At 45.0% G+C, this 25,476-nt stretch overlaps 2 protein-coding genes across 5 annotated transcripts in view; both read left to right on the top strand.

The window, feature by feature from the left end:
• The window catches only part of tle5 (TLE family member 5, transcriptional modulator), a 31,891-nt gene extending 28,437 nt beyond the window's left edge, over positions 1-3,454 (top strand). Inside the window, 1 exon segment of the mRNA XM_010871743.4 lies at positions 3-3,454. Coding sequence (XP_010870045.2) covers positions 3-163 — 161 coding nt within the window. The 3' untranslated portion in view covers positions 164-3,454.
• A 15,504-nt stretch (positions 3,455-18,958) lies between these two features.
• Positions 18,959-25,476, top strand: part of tle2b (TLE family member 2, transcriptional corepressor b) — a 47,786-nt gene continuing 41,268 nt past the window's right edge. Inside the window, exon 1 of one of the 4 annotated variants that reach the window (XM_034293736.1) lies at positions 18,959-19,815. In XM_034293736.1, coding sequence (XP_034149627.1) covers positions 19,792-19,815 — 24 coding nt within the window. In that variant the 5' untranslated portion in view covers positions 18,959-19,791. The remainder of the gene's footprint in view (positions 19,816-25,476) is intronic. The other 3 variants (XM_034293735.1, XM_029121546.2, XM_029121547.2) reach the window with 3 other exon arrangements.

Genomic DNA, 25,476 nt, shown 5'->3' with positions numbered 1-25,476 from the left:
CCCTGGTCTGAGCCAGCCCACCCTGCCTGCCGTCACCTCGTCCTCAGGCCTCTTCTCCCTGTCCTCCATCCTGGCCTCGCAGGCCCAGCTGGCCAAAGAGGAGAAGGCCTCACGCGAGGGAGCCGACAGTCACCGCGAAGAGGATGGGGACAAGTCCGACTAGGTCTCCCCCGAACCTCCACCGCGTGTCAGCAGTGGCGTTCGGGCGGGGGGAGGGTGGGGGGTTTGTGGTGCTGTGTTCCTGCTCTTGATTCATCCAACCCCCCCTCCTCTCCCCTTCCTTAGAACTTTCTATTGCTCTGCTTGGCTTTTAAACTTCTCTCTATTCTTTCTCTCGCTCTCTTGTCTATCGGATGCTTTTGCTGTCATTCAAACTGCTTTGAATTTGTGTACAGTGTTGATTTTCTTTTTTTACACAATCACTTTTTACGAATATCTTTTGTTTTTGTTAATCTGTTTGTGATTTGAGCTTGGCTTCTGTTTTATTACTTGTGTACTCTTTTCATGGTTACACCATCTCTCTCCTCGCTCTCTGACCTCATTTTCAGTCTTCATCTCTGCCTCCACACTCTTTGGCTGTAGATGAAGAGAAGCATTCCTGTCCTAATGTAAAGCTACGCTGTTGCACAGTCAAACTCTAGCGCTCCTTTCCGTTGTTTATAGAAAGCAGATTGTATCTAAAAAGCGCTCTTGATTTTCATCTCTACTTTAGAGCTACTTTCATACTGTTTCTCTTTATTTCCTCAAACAAATGTGTGGATAAATTCCCAAAAGAATCCTCTTCAACGTATTGTGCTACTTCAGACAATATCTATACTGCAGCATTTACAAAAGGCTTGCTACTAATACTATCATAACAGTCCCCATGTCCATATTCAGTCAATGGCAACATGGTTATGGCCTTTCTGTAAAGTGAACTAATATTATGTCTGGGGGAGATGTGGTGTAGGACAGGGGCAGTGCACCTGGCTTCTGCAACAGTAGAGGGCAGTAAGGGAGTGGGAAAATAGTTGTCACATACACATTTTAGGAAACATTTGTCTTTATTGTTAGCGCATAGAACAAAATGTCCTCTCTGGATGTATATCCTATGAAGGTCCTGCCCCCTGGCTCCTTGTTTTGTAGAGTGATATTGGGCTTCACATTTGCATCATCAAATTCATGAAAAATTTGTCATTTATTGCATGCCTACGTAAATACCTACATTCTGAGTGACAAATTGTCATTTTGTGCATGAATTCAAAGGTACTTCATGAAGAACAATGAACAAAGCTTAAAAATATCACTGTTGTCATCACTAATACAAACTATGAACTGCCCTGCTTCAAAAAACAAACAGAAAACTAACTGTAAAAAGGCTTTTTGCCAACTTGCAAGTCTTCCCCTCAACTAGGAATACGGAAGCAAGTTTCTCTAGGATACAGGAGGTTTCAAATTAGACTTTTCAAACTGGGTCAATGTGTCTTACTTGAGCATTATATTTAGATGACAAAACATTGGGCATGAGTAAATCAAAAAAGTGTATTTTTTATTGACTAGATCAGGGGTGTCAAACATTTGAATGAGGGGATCCAATCCAGCCCGCAGGTGGTTTGAGTAAAACAAATAGGGGTGCCCTGTGGCATCTCAGACCCACTCTGAGTGATAACCAAACACCCATAATTAAATAAGGCTAAGTAGGATGCACTCTTCCCTCTGATGTAAGGAGACTCCTATGTCCCAGGGCATTGAAGGGAACATTGCCCTGGCACTGGGTGCCCTTTATCAGCTGGAACATAGTAACTGCTGTCCTGACTCACGTTGGTTACCAAAGATCCCATTGCACTTATATGGGCAGGGATGTTGACCCTCATACTATCATGGCCACCAAATCATTCCAATTGGCTTATTTATCCCCTCATTCCATCCATGCAATTCTTAAGGATGTTGCTGTAGAGGAGAATATGTTCTCGATTAACATTGTAGTCTTTTTAAATGCGCTGTTTCTGTTTAGATGCTGGACTTGTTCTGAACTGATGTGTTCTGGTAGCCTACTGGAGGATGGAGGACAAATTGTGACGGAAGGGAAATGTAACCTATTTTCCAGGCGGCCCTCCGGACCTCGTTTAAGACCTGAAAGGAGTGCGTTTGCCACCCCTGGACTACATTAAGCAGAAATGGCCACCATTTTGTGCTAATTCTCTCCACCCCAAAATGTTTCTCACAGCCTATTGGAGATCCAAAGTGTGAGAAACGGCAGCTAGACGCAATATTAGCTGGAGCCATGATATGTGTGTCACAGGCTACATCTAAGGATCAGAACTAAAGGTTGAAGGTCTGGGCAGCCTTAGAGCTATGGAGAACGGTATAGAAGATGTGTGTGATGGTGACTGTGGTGGTTTTACTGTAAGATTGATTGGGAGGGAATTGGTGTTGTCTGACCATTGTTTGTATCCCAGCCTGTGATATATCTACTGTATGTTTTTGTAATCCCCTTATAGTAATATACATTCTGTTTTTGTATTCCTCTTACAGTAATATACATTCTGTTTTTGTATTCCTGTTATAGTAATATGCATTCTTCTTTCCTTTTTTCGGTGGGTTACACTGTGAGGGTACATAGATCTGTGTAAATGTCCTAGATGAAGCATCAAAGGAAGAATGGTGAGGAATGATTCCATAGCCGTATGTAAATGCATTCATAAACCTCTGTATTATAGATTTGAACGTTGGTCGGTCGTTGTTGAACCTGGGATTGACACATGTGGCTCTTAAAGTCTCAAACTGCTTGTGAACGGAGCTGACAGCACAACTTACTCTTTTCAGCGTAGTGATATGCAACGTGTGTGGGCAGAGGCAACACAAACGCATGTCTCTTCGGGGGGGGGCCGAGTCCTTTCTATTAGCGAAGAAATGTTACGAAAAAAAGGTTGGTCCACATTTTCTGTGATCAATGCACTTGTTTGAATATTATCGCTATGAAATAGAATGAGAGTAAAAAGTTGTTAGAGATTCTGATTTCCTCTGTGTTTGTTTCGTAGTGGAGGGCCAGTCTATGTATACAGGTATACATATAAAGCTAGCTGTATATGTATATGGCTGCATCTTCTGTGTCTGTCCTGGATGACTCCTGTATCATGTCCTAAAGTACTGATGTGATACTAGAGGAACTGCAGTACTTTGACCTTTCCCTTACCTTTGCCCTTTACCTTTGCTCTTTAAACCCTGACCCAATGCGTGCCCTTTCCCCCTTGCCCTATAGCGTTAAGCATTGTAAGCATTTTAAGCTTTGTAAAGGTCTTTTTTTAAATACTTATTTTGTGTATAATGTAAAACTTGGCAAAAAAAATGGTGTCATGAAATCATAATATAGGGTTGAAATATAAAAAGTAACAAACATTTACTATAAATAAATCAAATGTTCTGCAGTAAGGAAGTACTTCTGGTGCCTTACAAATAAAGTCAATCAAATCAAGGGTGTGTGTTTGTGTATCTATTGCTCCAAGAGGAAATACAATGTTGAAGCATTACTTCAGAACTACTCATATATAAATAATGTTAGAATGAATACTCATCAGATAAATAACGAAATGTCATAACGAAAACTCATATCAGAACTACTCCAAAATCTCTGCTGATAATCTGCCCAGTAGAAGGAATTCATATAGGAACTATGTCAGTGGAGGTGTGCTTTCAAGTCCTTGTAGTTCATTGTAACTCCACAAGGAGGAAGTGTTGATTTAGAAAAATGTCAGTGTGTCATTTTTACACTTGACTAGATAATTGCTCTGAGGTATTCCTCTATGCTCCTCTCTGATACAGTACATGGAATATTTGAGGAATGGGATGTCTTCTTCATGGTGTTCCTGATTAAAGTGTATCTACTCACTACCACATGTTGTTCTTTATTGTAACGCTGGAGACGTGTTGGAACATGCCACATCTGTCACCGACACGACTCTAATTTAGGTATCCACCAGTAAAATGCATAGCCTGGGTCTTCGCATTACCAGCTACTTTTCCTCTCACAAGCCCGCAACACGCACACATATGCAGCACTATACACACACGAGCGGTTACACAGCATTTTTGGTTTATTTGTGCATTGTTTGTGTGTGCGTGTCTGTGTGTTGAATGACAGCGTGCCCTTGGCTGGAAGTTCTGGTGTCGGTGTGTACTCTGAGACGGTGATGGTGAAACCTCAGCTACTGTGGTTCCAGCCCTCCTCCTCCTCCCCGCTCCGTCTTTCCCCCTCAGACTCTGGTGGATCTGAGCCCAGCACTTAAATAAATATGAAAGTGCCCTATTTTCTGTGTCAGGGTACAGACTCCTCTGAGAAGCATTGATGTGGTGGGGTGTTTTTTTTTCCCTCTGCGACACAGCACGTTTTATGTAAAGGCTGGGGAATATCTTTCAGATTTCACTTCAGTGGTAATATTAGCGCAACCAAATAAGAAAACATAAATACGTCGATAAATGCATCTTATACATACAGTGATGGACAGGCCCAGGAGACCGTGTTATAACGCTGTCGTTTAACTGTGTGCATGTGCTGAGCTGAGGAGACGGAGAACACGGGAGGAGAACCAGGGTAGCGAGGAGAAAGAAGTGTCTTGATTAATCATGATTGACTCATTCAGAGCCATTGCTGTCTTTACCACACTCCCTCGCTCCTGCCCTCCTTCATGTCTTGATTATGAAGACGCTCTCTGTATTTCTCTCTCTTTCTCTCCTCTCCCTCTTTTCTCTCACCCCCCCCCCCCCCCCCCCCCCCCCCCCCGCCTCCCCCGTTCTCTCAGAGTTGATACATGCTGTGCTGGTTTATTCATGTGTCCCAGGGAACGGAAGCTGTCAATCTCTGTCTGCCCCCCCCCCTCCTCCATCCCTCCATATATCTTTCCTCCTGTCACTGCCTCCTTCTGTCACTCTCTCTCTCTCTTTTGTTCTGTCTCTCTTACGTCTCTGGCAGTCTCTCCCTCTTTTGCTTTTTTTTTCTGCAAAGGCCTCCCCATTTATCTTAATCTTTATTTCTTTCCCTTTCTTCTACACACACACACACACAGAAACACACCCACACCCTTCAACCCTTGTTTCCACCCTGCCAGTCTCTTTTCTTTTTTCTCTCTTATCTGTCTGTTGTCAGTGTGCTGTGTCCCTGTGTCAGTGGAGTGTATGGTGTGGCTGGGCCCAGGTGGAAGGGTTGTGTGTTGACACAGCTGGGTCGGATGCAGATACTCCCGTAGATCCTTCATGGGAACCCATGTCTGTTTCTCTAATCTTTTCCTTCTCCACACATCCTCCCCTAACTCATTCCCCTGCAAACATAAATGACCTCTGGACGTCAGGAGGTTTGTTTTGTGTCTTTGTGTGTGTGTGCGTGCGTGCGCGCATGTGTGTGTGTGTGTGTGTGTGTGAATGGCGATGCGTCTTGTCAGGGCTCTGCTGTGAGATTTGCAGCAGCTGCTTAGATGAAACCATAACACCAAGTTGGATGGGGACTATTAACAGTGTAATAGAGTCATGTGAGATACAAACACCACCCCCCCCCCCCTTTCATTCTGAATCATCTTCCTCTTCCCCCTCTCTCCATGAGATGAAAGAAACGAGAGAGTGAGGGAGGGAGGGAGGGAGGGAGGGAGAGAATAGGCAGTACCAATGGAGTTCAGTGTAAATCCCTCCCCAGTGTGGTCGAGGGCTGTTACCCAGCTGTCTGTGGGGCTTCCTGCCTGTCACTTCCAATCCAAGTGACACAACAGCTACAACGCACAGCTCGCTACTGTTTCACCTTGCCCCACCCTTTCCCTCCACCACCTACTATCTAGCTCACACACACACAACCTTGGCTCAAAACACAGTTACTGACTCACATTCACTCTCCCACTTGCTGAAAGTCAAATTAATTTAGCAGCTCTTCTCCTAGCACTGTCCTCCTCCTAGCCCTTCCCTTCTCCTAGCACTCTCCTCCTCCCAGCCCTCTGCTCCTCCAGACACTCTCCTCTTCTTAGCACTCTCTTCCTCCCCCAGCCCTCTGCTTCTCCAGACACTCTCCTCTTCTTAGCACTCTGCTCCTCGTGACGCTCTCCTCCTCCTAACACTCTCCTCCTTTTCCCAACACTCTCCTCCTGACCCTCTCCTCCTTCTAGCACTCTCCTCCTCTCCTGACTCCAAATCCTGACAATCTCCACCTCCTAGCACACTCCTTCTAACACCCTAATCCTCCTAGCACTCTCCTCCTTCTCTTCCTAGCACTCCTCCACCTGACAGTCTCCTCCTCAAAACGGTCTCCTCCTAACACTTTCCTAGTTTTCACACTCTCCTCCTCCCAGCTGCAGCATGCCTCCCCATCCTTTTGGCTGGCTTGCAGTCCTGATCTCTCTGGGTCTCTGGTCCGCTGAAGCTTGCCCTGGATATGATGTTGGTCTGGAACTGGATATGGCCATGACTGGGAGGTGGTAGTTTTACTTTGGGTACAGAGTCAAACTCTGTATAGTGTTAGACTGGGTATAGAGTAAGGCTGGATATAATGTTAGACTCTGTATAGGGTTTGGATGGATATAGTGTTAGGATGGGACTAAGTGTAGGGTTAGACTGGGTATGGGGTTAGGATGGATATGGGGTTAGGATGGGACTAAGTGTAGGGTTAGACTGGGTATGGGGTTAGGATGGATATGGGGTTAGGATGGGACTAAGTGTAGGGTTAGACTGGGTATGGGGTTAGGATGGATATGGGGTTAGGATGGGACTAAGTGTAGGGTTAGACTGGGTATGGGGTTAGGATGGATATGGGGTTAGGATGGGACTAAGTGTAGGGTTAGACTGGGTATGGGGTTAGGATGGATATGGGGTTAGGATGGGTCTAAGTGTAGGGTTAGACTGGGTATGGGGTTAGGATGGATATGGGGTTAGGATGGGACTAAGTTTAGGGTTAGACTGGGTATGGGGTTAGGATGGATATGGGGTTAGGATGGGACTAAGTTTAGGGTTAGACTGGGTATGGGGTTAGGATGGATATAGTGTTAGGATGGGACTAAGTTTATGGTTAGACTGGGTATGGGGTTAGGATGGATATGGGGTTAGGATGGGACTAAGTTTAGGGTTAGACTGGGTATGGGGTTAGGATAGGACTAAGTGTATGGTTAGGATGGATATGGGTAACTTAATTTGTACTGAGTACGGAAAACATATCCGCGAAAGTCTGAACAAAAAAAGACATTTTGGAGGAATGAGCCTGAGCTGTCTTATTTAGGATACTCTTTGAAGATGAAGGGTTTCTGATGTTATTAAGGTGTGTGTATATATATGTCTGTGATGTATTGGTCAGTGAGGCAGACGGAGCTCTGTGCTGTGTATGGTGTGGGCTCTCAGGTCCAAGCCCGGTGGTTGGTCCCGTGTGTGTGCGTTTGGTTGAATAAGACTGCTGTTTCTAGAAAGCACTTTCATCCTGATCCTCATCTCTTATTCATTCCTTTACAACCTTCATCCATCACCACTCTGAAGTAGGAAAACACCTCAGGCTAGAAGTACCGGAATGGCCTTCCTTCTTTTCTCTCTCTTAACTCTTACTGTGTATGATCCTGTACTGTCCTGCATAGGAAGGAACAGTGTAAATGATATGATCGTGCCAAACACTTCCAGCCAAGCCGCACATTTTCCGTAGTTGGATCACCAGTTAGTCAGCAATCAGTCAGTCATAAATTAGTTAGTCATGAATTGGTCAGTCAGTCACGAATTCAGGGCCATGCACAGACCTTTCGAGGGGCATTGGCCAAAATGACCAGAAAGGGCTCCTGGGAAATAAATGCCGGCATCGGAACGGACGTTGAGCACGATGTGCCCATCGGCTTCCTCATGACTGTCAGCTTCCATAATGCGCATTATGCAGATGGGCGACGCATGCCGTCTGTTCGAGTGACGCGCGTCGCACAGACCGACAATGCATGCCAGTCTGAGTGAATGACGCGTCGCGCGGAGAAAACGTCGGCACTGACAACTGATGGGCAAAAAGGGCATGTGTTGAGTCTGAGGTGAAAAGGGCATGGGCTCAAGTGCACGTGCCTGCATAAATTAGTCAGTCAATCATGAATTGGTCAGTCAGTCGGAAATCAGTCAGTCAGTTATGAATTGGTCAGTCAGTTGGTCCAGTAAGGGGTACAGTTTTATCCCAACCTTCTGCTGTCGCCAGCCCCAGAGGGCGCTGATCTTCCTCTAAGCTGTGGCGTTGGGCCAATGACGTGTGGTTCTGGTGTGGTCATACTGTGGTCTGTTTGCACTGCCAGTGCGGTTCACTCGGCTCCCTCAGACTGGGTCCTGTGACCCAGTCGGTCTTAACTGTCTGCCTGCTGACAGGCGTTCCCCAATAAAACCTTCTGTGGTTCTGCTGGGGTGTGATTAACAAGCCAGTGTTTACACACATACGCAAAGAGATTTACAAATGGATGATCAAAGGTAGACACATTTGCACTTTCACAACCAAAAACACTCATACGTATCATACATTCACTGATGCACACATTCACACAAACACATGCATGCCTTCTCTATATACACTATCTGGTCTCCTTCTGGTTAACCACATCCTGAATAATCTGACAAAGAATAGAATCTGACAAAGAAGTAATTTATCCTCATCGACTGCCATGAGGCTAGTCTTTAAGTCCAAATGATCTCAGGGAAAATGTTAAATGTAATAAATGTCCCAGGAATCATTTTTTCCACAGGTTTGCATTGAATGTTAATTGGATGATCTCACCCAGAGGGAACCATCTCACCAGAGGGAACCATCTCACTCAGAGAGAAACATCTCACCAGAGGGAACCATCTCACCAGAGGGAACCATCTCTCCAGAGGAAACCATCTCACCAGAGGGAACCATCTCACTCAGAGGGAACCGTCTCACTCAGAGGGAACCATCTCACTCAGAGGGAACCGTCTCACTCAGAGGGAACCGTCTCACTCAGAGGGAACCATCTCACTCAGAGGGAACCATCTCACTCAGAGGGAACCATCTCACTCAGAGGGAACCATCTCACTCAGAGGGAACCATCTCACTCAGAGGGAACCATCTCACTCAGAGAGAAACATTTCACTCAAAAACCTCCATCATCTCAAATTGCTCTCTAATTACGATGTGATTGGGTTTGTAGAAGTCAGATCTCAATTCCAGTTTACAGGAAAAATCATGCTTTGTTGACAGACTGGCTGAGCATAAATGGCACCGTAGAGCTGTCATGATATAACCAGATGCATGAAATAACAAGCCGCATTAGTTCCACTGCTTTGGATAAATCACCATTTTGCAGGTGTTAGCATCTTTCAAATACATGGCCCATAGCCTTACATGTAATTTATAAAGAGAGGGGTGGAGCTCTTTGTTAATCTTTGAATTTGATCATGCATCAGATACATTTCGCTAGGCTTCAGTTCTGGGTCACTCGAAATGAGATGAAAGGTGAAGACTGTTAAGTGTAGAATCCGTGGAATCAATGGTGATGCCACAGAGTTAGTCAGCATCTGTCTCAGAAGGATCCATAGTGAGTGAAGCGTCAATCTGTCTCTCAGGGGCTCCATAGTGAGAGAAGCGCCTGTTTGTCTCAGAGGAATCCACAGTGAATGAAGCATTTGTCTGTTTATCTGTCTCAGAGGTGTCCACAGTCAGTGAAGCGTATGCCAGTCTGTGTGTCTGTATGTCTTGTGTATATAGATAGTGTAGGATGTCTTGTCCAAGCTCTGGCTGTGTAGAAACATTACAAGCCTCCATGGGAGATTTGTGAAACTGTCACCTAGGGAGTCAGGTGTAGCCCAGAGACACCAGGTCAAAGACCGGGTAGGGGATGGGGAGGGAGGAGGGGTAAGGGATGGAGAGGGGAGGGGTAAGGGATGGGGAGGGAGGGAGGAGGGGTAAGGGATGGAGAGGGGAGGGGTAAGGGATGGGGAGGGAGGAGGGGTAAGGGATGGAGAGGGGAGGGGTAAGGGATGGGGAGGGAGGGAGGAGGGGTAAGGGATGGAGAGGGGAGGGGTAAGGGATGGGGAGGGAGGAGGGGTAAGGGATGGAGAGGGGAGGGGTAAGGGATGGGGAGGGAGGAGGGGTAAGGGATGGGGAGAGAGGAGGGGTAAGGGATGGGGAGGGGGGAGGGGTAAGGGATGGGGAGAGGGGAGAGGGGAGAGGGGAGGGGTAAGGGATGGGGAGGGAGGAGGGGTAAGGGATGGGGAGAGGGGAGGGGTAAGGGATGGGAGAGGGGAGGGGTATGGGATGGGGAGAGGGGAGGGGAGGGTTAAGGGATGGGGAGGGAGGAGGGGTAAGGGATGGGGAGAGGGGAGAGGGGAGGGGTAAGGGGTGGGAGAGGGGAGGGGTAAGGGATGGGGAGAGGGGAGGGGTAAGGGATGGGAGAGGGGAGGGGTATGGGAGGAGGGAGGAGTGGTTATGGTCACAGAGAGGGTAGAGGTACAGCTGGAATACATTTGAGAACATGCAGCTTATTACATTACGAGAGGGAGAATAAAATGCCAGATATACTTGTCTTAGTTGCTTACACTTTTCGGGGGGGATTCTGGGGGGTCTCTAAAATGTGCAGCACGCTACCTGCAAATGTATACAATAAAGTAATCTAGCATCACAAGCCTTCTTTGATATGTCATGGAAAATGTATTGCAATATGAACAAGCCTATAGATGTAATAAAGAGCATTGTGTGTTTCATTTCATAGATTATATCTGGTGCTGGAACTTCAGGGTGAAAAGTTTAGGCACAATGTTTAGGCTACTGAGGTTTAAGTTAGGTTTAGGTTTCAGGTACCCAGGGTAGAAATAGGTTGTATATGTCCTGTAAATAGTGGGATTGTGTGTAGGGCTTTAGGGTGTGATGCCCATGAGAACAGTCAGTGAGAGTCTGTATGCGTGTGTGTGTGTGTGTTCTACCTGTGTGTTTGTATTTAACTTGCAGATGTGTATGAGTGTGTGTGATGGTATGTGAAATTAGGGTTTCTATTTTTACTTTTATAGCGTTTGTGTGAGTGTGTGTATGAGTGTGTGCATGTTGTGTGTGCACATGTTGTGTGTGTGAGACAGAGAGAGAGAGAGCCTGTGAGTCAACGGTTGCTGACAGCTATGGAACATGCAGTCACAGTGTTCCAGTCCTGACGGAGCCTCTGACTGGTCCAACCCACAGAACCAGACAACACCCTGCATGCTCAGTGTTACTCTGACAAGCGGGGCTCCATTCAATCAGATCCACTAAAGCCAACACCTGCATAGCTTAGTTTTTTTCAAGGCAGTCTGAATTGTTGTCGAACTGTCACATCCACTAGCAGCTCGTTTCCTTGCCCTACTTGATCACAGACACAGTCACTGGACCACCCAACTTAATAATAAAGTCCCATGAAGCCGCTTCAGAAGATGAAAGTTCCGAAAATGTTGCCTCTGATGCTTTTCAACTGCAGGTGAAGAAGAACATAGCCAGCCAGATGGCTATACAGTACTTGGTTAAATGGTTTTACATTGGGGAGTAATTATTGCTATCATCAATAGAGCCTAGACTTTCCAACCCTGTTGGTAACTTCTATTGGGGTTGACATAATAAGGGAAGGAAGAGTTTTGTGACAAAAGTACAGTTACATACCTCCAACTCTGCTGAAACCAAATGCAATGCCACCACAATGGTTTGATTTTTATTCTTGCTAAAAATCCCCAATGAATGGAACTCCAAGCAAAATGGCAGTGACAAACTGACTGACCGTGAATGCAGACAGGACTTCAATACAAAACCATGAAAGCCCACTATGCAGGTTTATTTGGACCATAATACTGCATAACATGTTGGAAAATGGAATTCCTTTCCAGTAGAATTATACCAAATTGTTCAGAAGTCTTGCCAACATTCCCCCTCCCCTACTGTTGTTGTGTGTCCATGATGTCCCAGCCATCCACCAGATGGTGTCATTTGGCCAAATGATGTAGATGTCTCTGGGTGGCTCTCTCAACACACCTCTCCAGACTCCACCATTCCACCCAACCCGTACTCAGGTTTTGTCTCTTTCCATATCTTTCTCTTCTTTTTTGGAATCTAGCATTTCTTCTTGCCACCATTCTGGTTGGAAGATATTGTGAACATGTCAAAAAGGAATGTGGGGTTTATCAAATCGAATATGTGTTTCCATTTGAGGAAAATACGTTTGTGCTTTCATTTGGGGGAGTGAATGGGAGTGTGGTGTCTGCTTTGGCGTGGATTACTATGGATCTGTTTACTGGTGTGCTGTATTTATTTGTGCGTGTATTTGTCTCAGTGTGTGTTTGTGCGTATTTGTCTCACTATGTGTATGTGCATTAGTTCTCTCCAGTTCAGAGAAGAGTTAATGTTGTCAGTAACGGGAGGAATTCCCAGATGGAAGAATTTTAGCTGCTGAACTTAATTGGCATGACATGGCCCAGGCACGCAGCCAACCTGCTTGGCCATTCCACAGCTGTGTGTTGATAGAGAGAGGGAAAGGCAACGAGAAAGAGGGGCATGGAGAGAGCAAGGGATGGAGGGCGAGGAAGGGGATATGGAGGGAGAGAGATGGGGGGAACGGAAGGAGAAGGATGGAGAGATATCGTTTAGAGATGGAGAGATAGGAAGAGGAAGAAAGGGAAGGAAACAGAGTGGGGGAAGATCAGGAGAGGAAAAAATTGAAGGGCTTGAGGGTGGAAAAGATATGGGGGAGGGATAAAATACCTCATCTGTTTATCAGCCCTTTTATCTTTTCATTGACTTATCTTTACTTCCATTGTGTAAGACAAGAAATATTTGTGGCATGTAATGTTTTGCATGTGACTAATAATTAAAATAGACAGACGACATCATGGTCATGTTTGGAGAGGAGGGGGATGTGGGGATACGGCTTGGGGGAGGGATACGTTGTGAGGGGGATGTGGGGATATGGCTTGGGGAGGGATACGTTGTGAGGGGGATGTGGGGATATGGCTTGGGGAGGGATACGTTGTGAGGGGGATGTGGGGATATGGCTTGGGGAGGGATACGTTGTGAGGGGGATGTGGTGATATGGCTTGGGGAGGGATACGTTGTGAGGGGGATGTGGGGATACGTTGTGAGGGGGATGTGGTGATGCGGCTTGGGGAGGGATATGTTTGTGAGGGGGATGTGGTGATACGGCTTTGGGAGGGATAGTTTGTGAGGGGGATGTGGTGATATGGCTTGGGGAGGGATAGTTTGTGAGGGGGATGTAGGCTTGGGATCACACTGAGTCTGAATAAACATTCTGACTCACGGTAGAGTCTTCGTTACAGATCAGGCTGAAACCATCTCCATCTACAGAGCCTGCAGGGTTCATCTGTTAGACGTCTGTGTTGAAACGTCTGCTTCCACATAGGAATGTCCGATATTTCATCCCACTGTAGAGATTTTATCACAGAAGGACTGCATCTAATTTCAAAGAAAATATCAACACGTTGGGTTTGAAGCTTCAGATTGGCTCATTCTAGACAGTTTCCATTACATTAGGCTCTGTTTCAGACCTGACTCATGTGGGCTTATTGGCTGGGTACATCAGTAAACTTTAACAAACTGGCTTTACTCTTGACAAAGGAAATGTCAGTGATATGTGTAACTGCATTGAGTACCTCTTTTCTTTTGTTCACATGCACAACCGGTCTGTTTCTTGATACATGTGTGCGTATTGAATGTATATACGCGCGCACACACACACACACACACACACACACACACTCACACACTGAGGTGTTGTTGCTGTCCACGCTTTCCTGTGCTCCAGAGCCCAGCTGTTTTGGAGCAGTTAAACAACAGAGCTCCCCCAAGGATTCTCCAAACATGGCTTCATGAATCTTTCAACACTGACATCCACCGTCTGCCCCTCAGCCAGAAGGCACACATGTACACACTGTCTTCTCTTTTCTCTCTCTCCCTCCCTCTTTCCATCCCTCCCCTCCAGCCTCTCGCTGCCCGCCTCTTTTGGTTTCTATTCCTCCCTGTGTGTCACAACTTCTTTAAGGTTTCATCAACACCGTCACTACGCCAATTATTGGTATGTTTGTATATGCACACTGTGTGTTTTCCCACACCTGCGCACGCTGTGATTGCGATTTGAGCGTGTGTGCGTGCGTGTGCGTGTGTGTGCATGTGTGTGTGTGTGTGTGATTTATCTCATGCAGAACTTCCGCACCCCTCCCTCAACACTGCCATCCACTCCAGTCTACCACATAGCCCAGGAGTGAGAGAAGCTTTTATCCACAGCAGCCCGCCCGAATCCCAATTAGTCACACAATTGGCTTTAACCAAGCAGCCCGATCAGAGTACAGTGCAGCCCAAAGGGAAAGGCACTCCACAGACAGCACCAAGGATGGACTGGCCGGCTCAATGTGCACGGACACTGAGTCTCACAGATACGCACCCACACAGACACAGAGCTACAGAGAGGGGTTGTGTAGCAGTGGACCCGCGTGGATGTGCTGTGCAAAATGACCACACACTGGTATACAGTAAACAGTTGAACAATATACATTCATAAACACAGTGATGGTAGTCATGGTAGGACTCACCCTGTGATAACGGAAGGGAAAAGCCACGATGAAAAGCTACGAAGTACAAATTATAATATGATGAATAGGGGTTTGGGAACTCACGTGCTGGAGCTTTGGGGTAATTATAAATCGCTGGAAGATATGAAACGTGAAAATATGAGGTTATAGCGTGCGCATCTTGGCATTGTGTTTTTGGTGATATATCATGATTTGAAAAACATACATTTTGGTTCGTCGTATGTACAGGGAACTTGGCCTTCATCAAGTGTCATTTGTGAGGATAAATCTGTCTTTGGTATTTGGCCAGTGCTTAGCGAGTCACAGACCTCTCCACACGTCGCTGTACAAACACCACGATGAAGGCCACGCTGTATCACACATCAACAGAAAGGTTGGACGTGTTTGTGTGACATATAAGACATCAGCCCTACACACTGAACAAACAGCAACCCGATATGGCAACAGTAACCTACAGTCACGTGGTCCTGGCAGGCTGGCACACAAATATAGAACAATGCACACACACATAGTGGAAGTTGTCGCTAACATACATCCCTGTTTCTGAGTTGGAAATGTGCCGGATTTGGATGAATCTCTCATTCCGTGGACATTCCCAACATTTGTTTATCACTGTGACCTTACTCAGCGCATGCATACACACACACGTGCACACATGTGCACACACGTGCACACATGCTGTACATAACATGAATAGTGCATCATACACGTACACGACAGCACACAGACATTTGTACATGTGAGTTGAACTGTGTGCACACCCACCTCTAAATCCAACAGGAAATAAGTGGGATGAACCAAATTATGGCAGTGTGACTGAGTCTCACATGCCTCTGAGCAGAATACAGACAGGAAGGGGAACTTTCACTGTGAAAACACACATGAACAAACAAGCCTACGGTTTGCATTTCTGGGTCAGAAGATCAAGTGCTAGTGTTTTGGACGTGATGGTGCAGTACAGGTAAAACAAACAGGTGCTGTTCAAACCACTTTGAATCAAATTATTTTGTTGGTGCCATGACAACATCCAAGCATGTCTTGCGTTTCACATTTGAAGGGGTATATTTTTTTCCAACTGCCATCTTACAAAATCTCACACTTTTTCCTGTCAGGTACGAACTTAACTTGAGTCAGTTTGCTACAGCAGAAAATGATCCTGCAGCAAATGATGTGGATTATAATGAATGAATTTGTTTTTGTTGTTGATAATATTTTCATAAGGGAAAACCAAGTCTGAACATTCAAAGTGGAAATTACCAAACATATCCTGCTTAGAGGGAGGTTGAATGTTTTCTCCTGTTGATGGGGTTGTAAACAGAACTATCATTATAGTCAAACATGCCTTGACACTGACTGACTTTCACACATGGGAGGGGGGAGGGTGGCAACAAGTGAAGAGCAGAGAGTGGGGGGGGGCATAATCAAACATGACTGAGAGAGACAGCCTAGGTAGAGGGGGGGCCGGTGAACACAAAGATCAATAGAAATAGGGAGAGAAACAACAAGAAAAAAGGAGTGAGAGATGGAGAGAGGGAGAGGGAGAGGGAGATGGGGAGATAGGAGAGAGAAAGAGTGAGATAGGGATGGATGAAAAGAAATGGACAGAGAGCAGCATGGAGATGGAGAGATAAAGGGAGTGTGAGGGTGACCACAAGGTACAGGGACAGAGGTGGAAAACACACTCACTCAGGGAATAAATAAGGCCTATCTATCAGAACAATCGATGCTTGCTGACAAGTGTGTGTGTGCGTGTGTGTGCGTGTATGTGTTTGTGTTTGTCCGTGTGCTTGTAGTGCATTACTAATGAGGAACAGAATTCCACACAGAAAATACAAGGCAAAATACTAAATGGCTATTTCTTTCTAAAATATAGGGTTACTAGGGTTCCCATTAGTTTTGGATTACGGTTAGGGAAAACTTTATTTAATGTTAAACTTTCTGTGTCTGTGAAACCAGCCCTACATGTCTGAAGATCCTACAGCTGTACAATGCAGATCCATAACAGTACAGTAGAAATACTCTGATGGCTTATATCTTTACACACACACGCACACCTCATTAGTATATGTCCAATGTGTGCACGGCATGGAATGGTCTCTCATCTCAAGATACTGTAAACTTTCTGCTTTGACATTAACATGACATTTTTTCACTCTCCCTCACTACATTTCTAATCTTCTATTCAGACTGTGGACACCAGTAGGGAGCATGCCAGCTCAGCTTGCATACAGCAGTAGGAATAGAAGGATTTAAATTAACGGTGGAATTTACTGAGCATTTATGTAGCGTGACTGACAGTGGGAGTCGGTGAGGAGGGGGTTCAAAATAATTGGAACTTCAATGCCCACAATCCCCACAGACTCCTCAACTCCCTCTCCATCGCCCGCAGCCAGTCATTGGCCAACTGAGCCACAATTGGTCAGATTTTCCAGATGATGTCAAGACCCAACGTGGGACAAAGTGGTGTTTATTGGCTAAAGTAGATAGCACCCACGGCCAATCAGAGAGCGATTAGGCACTTTCGACAGTGGCAAGCTTTTAAGGTGGTCCTAAAGAATTACGATATATTCTCCTTTCCTGAACTTGAATGTTTTCCTTTTTCAACGAGAATGTTGGTTTGTCTAATTGGAGTTATATTACCTTCAGTTGTTGGCAGCTATGGCTGTCAATGTTCTTCGATAGATTATAACTGTTTAGACATGTTGAAGCAGTTTGTTCCCGAAAATGTTATTTGATGGCATTTCGATAAGAGCCCCCCCAAAAAACGGGATAACTCATTAGAATCACTGAATATCCCAATTGCAATCAACGAAGTCAAAATCATATTTTGAACGATTTAGAATGGCTATTGGATAATATCAAAATCGTAACATAGGTAAATCGTGATTCATTTTATTTTGCTAATCATAATTTTAATAGAGGGTCATACCGAGACCAAAGGATGGCATTCATGAAATCGTCGTGTCACTATCGTTATGCATTTTTTCTGCACATTCACAGGTTTGAAAAACTTTCTGAGGATTCAAGACATTATTTACAGAATCAGTGGGATTTGTTGACGCGGTCTGAATGCGTTAAAATAAGGCTTTCATTAGGCTACTGCCATGTAGGCCTATCTATAAAAAGGGGTCTTCCGTCAGTGCCAATTCGGCATGCAGGTGGAACACTCCAACTAAGGATTGTAATGTCTGTTTGATTTATGTGTCTATACTATCTGACATCACCATCCGACCTCAATCAAGTGTAGTATATGAATATGAATAGAATATACAAATGTGGTTTGACTAAGCCTGCATTATACAACGCAAGGTGACTGGCACATGAACATCCAACCCCGTAGACAGCCCATCAGCCTGAACCCTGTGGTCCCGATCCGCTCTCTGAGGGAAACAGACTCAGACTCATGTAAATAATTACCTGTCTAATCCCTGCAATTAGATAACCATGATTAGTGCAATCCCGTACCTGCCAAGGAGGAGGGGTGGAAGGTGAGGGAATACCCACCACTAGCAGGGAGAGAAAGAGGGGGAGAGGATGATGAAGTGTGTGACATGAAGAGATGAAGTCCAATAAGAGATGGAAGGATACGTTGTGAGAGACGTGTGGGGGTTAGTTTGGGATAGGAATAATGCTAGTTAGTAACTGGTACAGTTAGACTATCTTGAAGTCAAGTTTTTTTTTAGGAACATACTGTGAGAGCTGTAGTATACCATGCCAGTCAGTTGTTGTAAACCTCACTTGTGTAAAAATAGAAAAAGCTTTATTTGTAGGTGACCTCTTTTTCGAGGTGCTGTAAGAGAGAGAGAGAGAGAGAGAGAGAGAGAGAGTGTGTGTGTGTGTTTGTGCACGTGTGCGTGTGCGCGAGCGCGTGCGTGCGCCATGTGTCTTTCCTGGTAAGACTCTTGGAAGCATTGAGAGGGGGATGTTCAACCTTAAAGGATTAATTCTTGGTTGATCAAGTTCAACAGCGAAGCCGCCCTCTGTAAACTCATCTAGCCTATAGCCAAACCGTGGGAGTGCAGATTTATGGAAATAATACCCTTTAAATAATAGGTCTGTCTGGGCAGAAATAACCGCTACATTATTAGAATGTCTTGAAACTGCATAGCTGTGTACAGATTCAGTCTGCTGAAGATACATTTACGTTCTGAAAGGACTTTCTTCTTGTTAGACAAATAATTACAGGGGTATTTACTTGTTTAAAAGTACATTTGCGTCTGAGTGTGAACTGGAAAACTGACACATTTTATCTGTTGTGTGTCTGTGTTTAAGAAGTTTGTTTACGTGTATGTGCACTCATATTTGTAACCATTTCTTTGTGAGGAAGTGTGTCTCTTTTTGCGCTTGCCTCTGTGCAAGGCTGATTCTTTGTCCATCCTGACCACAAATGAAACGGGATCATCATCCACTGTTTCTCCGTTTGTTGCCATCTCAGCCGCTCCACCTTAAGCAGAGCTCTAGCAGTCTGTGTGTTTGTGTTGAAGCCAACAGGCACAATATATTACAGTGTAGGACTCGCTGCTGAAAACCCTGCTGGATCTTCTTGTGACCTGCTGTTCTTTCCTGCTTTCCGGTGTTTTTTTACATTTAGATTAAAAACAAATCTCCCTCTCTCCCAGTCCCCCCCTATTCTTTTTCTTTTCTATTCCAACAGACAAGCCATCCCTTCAGTTTCGTGTTCTGCTCCATATGTGAAGACGAGGGACTGGAGGTACTGTAGATTGTTGGTGAATTTGGATGGAGGAGTGTAGTATTTTTGTTTTTATGTTGTCGGAGGGGTTGGTGACGGAACAGGGAGGTACTGGGGGGTACTTCGATATAATGCTCAGGCTTCACTGCCATGTCAATGCGTATGGATTCTAACTGATCGGAGAGTAAAAAGGACAACGAGAGAGGAAGAGGAGAAACGAGAGTGCTACTTTGGTTACACAGAGGAGACGGAAAGAAGAAAAAGGAGCCAAAGTGCGGCACGGGGATCCGTTTTCTAGTTATACTCGTCGGATGCACTGACAGACTGAGCTCTCCCAGCTGTGTTGACAGGCTCCCGTGAGAAGACAGTGAGGGAGAGAGGCGAAGAGAGCAGGACTGGGCTGGAGGAAGGACTGCTCTCCCGCCTTGCCTGCGACCAGACCAGATCAGACCAGAGCAGGGAAGAGAGATCTGGACTGGGCTGTGTTCCTTGTGGAGGGCAAAGGAGTGAAGGGCCAGGGGACGGGCTCTGACCTGTCCATCAAGCGGACTGTGAGCATCTCTTCTACTGGGACAATGTACCCTCAGGGCAGGCATCCGGTAAGTGGCCCTTCTCTTTCTGACCTCTGCCCAGTGACTGAGACAGTCACTGCGTTGAAAGATGTGGACAGGCATTTAAATGGCATTGTGAAAGTGCTTGAAAAGGTTAACACACATGCATCCTTGGCCCTGTCTGTAGCACCCAGGTGGTGTTCAGAGCTAGTTGTGTGGGGGGTGTAACTGACTATAACTTCACTCTGGTTCAGTGGCATTCAGAAATGTTCAGCCAGACCCCAAATATTTTTTGTGGGACACGATTTTTTATTTATTTGTTATATATGTTTCTTAAACGTTTTCTGTATTGTCCAAATACAATACACTTATGCTGTTGATTTGTGTTCCTTTTGTTTTGTATAAAACAGAGTTTTGGTTACTTCACTGCAGTTTTCTTGTAATGCTGCTAGTGTTAGAACCCCAACATATAATTAATTTGCTCTATTTTGAGAGAGAGAGAGGGAGAGAGGGATTGAGAGAGAGAGAGAGAGAGAGAGTGTAGAGTTTATGTCTGTATGTGTGCTTTGTGCTGTATCTGTTTTTAAAAGGCAGGTATTTGTGTTTATTTGTATTTGGTGTTTATGGATAACATTTTGAGAAGAGCAGGCATGTAAAATCAGTATAATTTTATAATATATATATATATATATATATATATATATATATATATATATATATATATATATATATATATATATATATATATATATATATATGTATATGTATATGTATGTATGTATATATGTATGTATATATGTGTATATGTATATGTGTGGTATACTAGAATGAATATACCACGTCTTGAATGCTGATTGGCTGATAGCAATGGTATATGAGACCATTATATCGACATCACATGACTTTTTAATGCTCTAAAGGGTTGAGCACATAAAGTTTCTTGGTTTGCACTCTGATGTGAGAACAATTAGCACTTCATTCTGATTAGTGATTGTCACGTTCACACTGCCTACGTCTCAGCAGGGAACGCTGGGTAGGCGATCTTTTTTACGCATGCGCAAGAAATACCCTCTTGTCATTCTGTACTTTTACTAGTTATTTCTTCTGATTGGCTCCAAGCTGGCGTCTAACAACTAGCTGTTCAATAGCACGAAACACCATGCGTTAGATGCTAGCCGTGATTGGTTAACAAAACAGTTTCCAACTTAATTAGAGCAGTAAGAAGTGATTTGATGACATATCCATGGTATACGGTCTCATATACCACGGCTATCAGCCAATCAGGCTTCTGGATTCAAACCATCTGGTTTATAAGTTGCCATATACCATTGGTAAGACATTATACCACTATTTACTGTTCTAAATGCATTGGTAACCGGTTTGTAAGTCTAAGTCATCTCAGGGATTTTTGATATATGGGCGATATACCACGGCTAACCCCTGTGCCCAGGAACTCTGTGCCGCATGGTGCCTAAGAACAGCTCCTAGCCAGGTTATATTGCCCATATACCACACCCCCCCATGCCTTATTGCTTACATATACCACATTTATCATCCAGTCAGTATTCAGCATTCAAACCACCTGGCTTATAAAAATATATATGGGAACTGCCGTGAAGTCACCAAAACCATATAGCTGTCTTTAGTCACATCAGAGGTTTTGTTGAGAGTTGTATTCTGTATGCGATAAAGTTCAGTCCCAGATTGAGCCAACTCTAACAGATCAATATATACTGCTGCCAGTGGAAATTTACTCCTGCTGCCTGCTGGTGCAACGTAATCTACAGCACAGAGAAGGTGTGAGGGTGCAGAGAAGTGTGTTTGCTTGTGTGATCTTGAAAGAGGGTGAGGAAGACTGTATAGTTCCCATTAGTGTTTTGTATCTATCTTTTCAAAGGTAGAGTCCTGTTTTCTATGGGCTGTATATCAATATCTTCAGTGGTTTCCAAATCAATCAATATCTACAGCGGAATCTTAGAAACAAATCAATATCCAGATAATTGAAACGTCAGACTGGATTTGACAAGCGTTATCTGTACATCCTGTATGCACCACCAGAGAGGAAAAATCCTATCATCACTCGCAAATGTCAGTGGCCTTTGAAACACTAAGTAACTGTATACATAATCTGCATAGACATGACAACAGCACTTGGTTCTGTGGACTCCCATGGTCTCTTCATCATTCCTTCTAAAGGGTTAAACACAGGTCTGCTTTGCGAGGCAAATAGAATCAGAATCTAACTGGACCAGCACACTGTAATTGGTTCCACTGGATTCTTGTGGCTAGTGTTATCTGAAGCGAGGGACTGCTCTGTGAACCGCCGGCAACCTCAGCCAAAAACAATAACAGTAAAACCAGGCTGTGAATGGTTGAGCTGCCACGCCCAGAGTTTCTAGAGTTACCAAACACACACTTCCAGTCGTCACCTAGCCAGCTTCATGGGAGGAGGGCCTTCGAATGGTGGAGACGGATGGATAGTGTTCTTATGCGAGTGGGTGATTCTACTTAAAGGTCAGTGTCCTAAAATGCAATTAATCATGACCAAATGAAACCATTCTCTTTGTTATCCTCAATGTCTGTACTGAGGGCAGAATTTATTTTGTTAGAGTATGTAGGCAAGTGCATTCATTTTTGCCGTTATGGAGTAAGAGGTCAAATTTCAAATAAGGCATTTCGGTCAGTCCCATTCCATGACTTTTTCAATTGGAGTTGACAGTCGACGGCCCCCTTAGATGTACAGAGAGACTGGGTATAAGCTGTCTGAAATCACAGGTAAGTTGGAGGTCGGAGAGGGACGGTTGAGGCATGAGAACAATGTTTCAGGTTTTTGTTATGGTAAGGGTTGAAGAGGTATGGTTCAATTTGGCATAGGATGGGCAATAGCTCTTGTACATTCAGAGCAGGAGACCTCTAGAGTGAAAATTCAACATTTTAGGTACACCTCTAGAGTGTGTATATGTGTACAGGTTTTATTGCGCCTTTGAGTATTACAAATCCCTGCAAGGATACAAGGAAACAGGGAAAATTCTACATTTTGGGTACATTTTGGTGGTGTCCATCAAGATGAAGTGTATTTTTATCATAGGGTTAAGTTCAAGGTAAAACTCTGCCACTGAAGATTGCAATTGTGCGTGTGTGTGTGTGTGTGCATGCGTGTGCGTGCGTGTGTGTCATTGCAGTAAGAACAGAGAGGCTACTCATTGCTCCACCAAGGTGTCAATGTTGCAGTAGTGCCTGGCAATCTGTGTGTTTTGAGTCTGTTCTCTGGCAGCACTGCATTGGCAACAGAACAGTTCATACTAATTTTCCATTGGAATAATTTAGCCCACACTCTTGTCCAGAGCGACCTACAGATGCCACATACATTTAGTAACTTACAATTATTATTATGTTGTTATTATTATTATGAGCCGATATATAGGCAGCAAATGACTGATGATGTAGCTATGATGATATGAGGGTCAAACTGGACATCTAGCCAGGACATCAGAATCAACACCTATATGATAAGAGCTGTGGGAACTTAAGAGACTACAGAGAGTCAGGACATCTTTTTAACCTGACACGGCAATGTTCCCTTCACTGCCCTGGGGTGTTTGGATTTGCTCTTTAGACCAGAGGGAAGTGTGGCTTCTACTGACTCTACAACACCATTTCCATCCTCTTCTGTCCATTTCCATCCACCACTTTCATCCATTTCCATCTACCACTTCCATCCAAATGTTATCCATTTTCATCCACCCGCGTCCATCCATCCACTTCCATCCATCCGTGTCCATCCATCCACTTCCACCACTTCCATCCATCCGCATCCATCCATCCGTGTCCATCCACCACTTCCATCCATCCGTGTCCGTCCATCCATCCACTTCCATCCATCCACTTCCATCCATCCACTTCCATCCATCCGCGTCCATCCACCACTTCCATCCATCCGCGTCCATCCACCACTTCCATCCATCCACTTCCATCTACTTCCATCCATCTGTGTCCATCCACTTCCATCTACTTCCATCCATCCGTGTCCATCCATCCATGTCCATCCATCCACATCCATCCACCACTTCCATTCATGGACTGACCACTCCCAACCCCGCTTAGCTTCATAGGGCAAGCCTGCAGTCAGAATGGTTTTCCACAACCTATGCTTTTTAAGTATTTGCTCTTCACTGCCTAGTAAGTCTAGTCTTCGTGTTGGCCTGTATGTGTCTCCTGATTCTAAGGCCAGTACTGATACTAAAGCTGTGTTCTGTCTGTGAAGTGGGTCTAGCTAAACCCAGTACTGATACTATAGCTAGGTTCTGTCTGTGTACTGGGTCTGACTTCCCTTCTCTGGGCTTTTAAGGGTAACTTAACACTTTTTACAGCCAAATAAACAAACCAACGCCAAATATCTGGCTACACAAATCACATATGTTCCCTTAATTGGAGTAGAGCGAGTGCTCAGTGCTGTGCAGGCATTAGCTTTGTGTTGTTTGCCTGTTTTCCTTTGGATACATCTGTACTTGTTTTTCTATTTTTGCATCTGGATTTTAATGAAATGCAGTTACATTTTGAATATTTTCTGGGTGATATAATCATCCTTTTCATATGTACTGTTACCTCAGCTCCCATTTCTGATAAGAAACTGGTTCTAAGTCAATTATGAACACATCAATCCAGATTAGCTCTGCTTTTCAACCTAATGCAGTCTCCCCTCAGTCAAAGCCATTGTTGCTTTTTCTAAAGAGAACTGATCTGACCAGGGTTTGGAGCCACTCCAAACCCCCTTTTCACTGCCAACCCCTCCATTTCTAATCCAGTATTGGCTGGTGGAGGCTTTTGCCTCTCACCACAATGGAAAGCCACCATCTCCAAATGGTCTTGTATTGTAACTGACTGGCAGGCTGACTAGAAGTGTGTCATCAGAACCTTCAAGCAGTAAATTACGGCCAGGATACTGCTCCCTCCCTAGCCCCTAAATGTGCGCGTGCGCGTGTCTTACCATTCTATACTCTTGGTAGGCGTGTGCCCCAGCACATGTAGCCATGGTCTCTACCATTCCTTCCTCCCGGGACAGACCTGAGGCTGTGCTATCAGTCAGCCAGCTGTTACAAACCTCAGACAGACACTACCAGAGTTATTTTGTCTCACAGAGTGACGAGAGAGAGTGAGAGGGAGAGAATGGTGAGAGAGATGGAGGAGAGTGGGAGGGAATGAGTAGAGATGTAGCTCAGGAAGTCAGAGGTGACGTAGAAGACCCACACCCGGTTCCCTACACCAGGGATCACACTGACACTTCCCTACTACACTTGGTGCTCCTCATCTATTCATGTGCTTTTTTCCTAAATATTTCACAGGCAGATGATTATTTCATGCCCCTCTGAAAGTCTTTCCCTCCAGCCTGTCTGAAGCAGGGAGAATGGAAGTGAGAGACCAAGAAAATGATATTGTAGAGAGAGAGATGCTGTAGAAAGATAAAGGGGTGCGAGGAAGAAAGAAACTGGGGAGAGAGAGAGAGAGAGAGAGAGAGAGAGAGAGGAGACATACTGGAGAGAGAGATGGATACTGTGTGGGGGGATACTGGAGGGAGAGAGAGGGAGAGAGAGAGAGAGGGAGAGAGAGAGAAACAGAGGGAGTGGGAGTGAGAAAGAGGGAGCGGGTGGCGGAACAGAAACTGTGCCACAGACTAGACAGACGCTCTGCAGTCCTGATCAGTCCCAGACC

The sequence above is a fragment of the Esox lucius genome, chromosome 8 (assembly GCF_011004845.1).
Source record: "Esox lucius isolate fEsoLuc1 chromosome 8, fEsoLuc1.pri, whole genome shotgun sequence".
In the NCBI taxonomy this organism is placed as follows: domain Eukaryota; kingdom Metazoa; phylum Chordata; class Actinopteri; order Esociformes; family Esocidae; genus Esox; species Esox lucius.
This window is presented reverse-complemented; position numbering and strand designations above follow the sequence as displayed.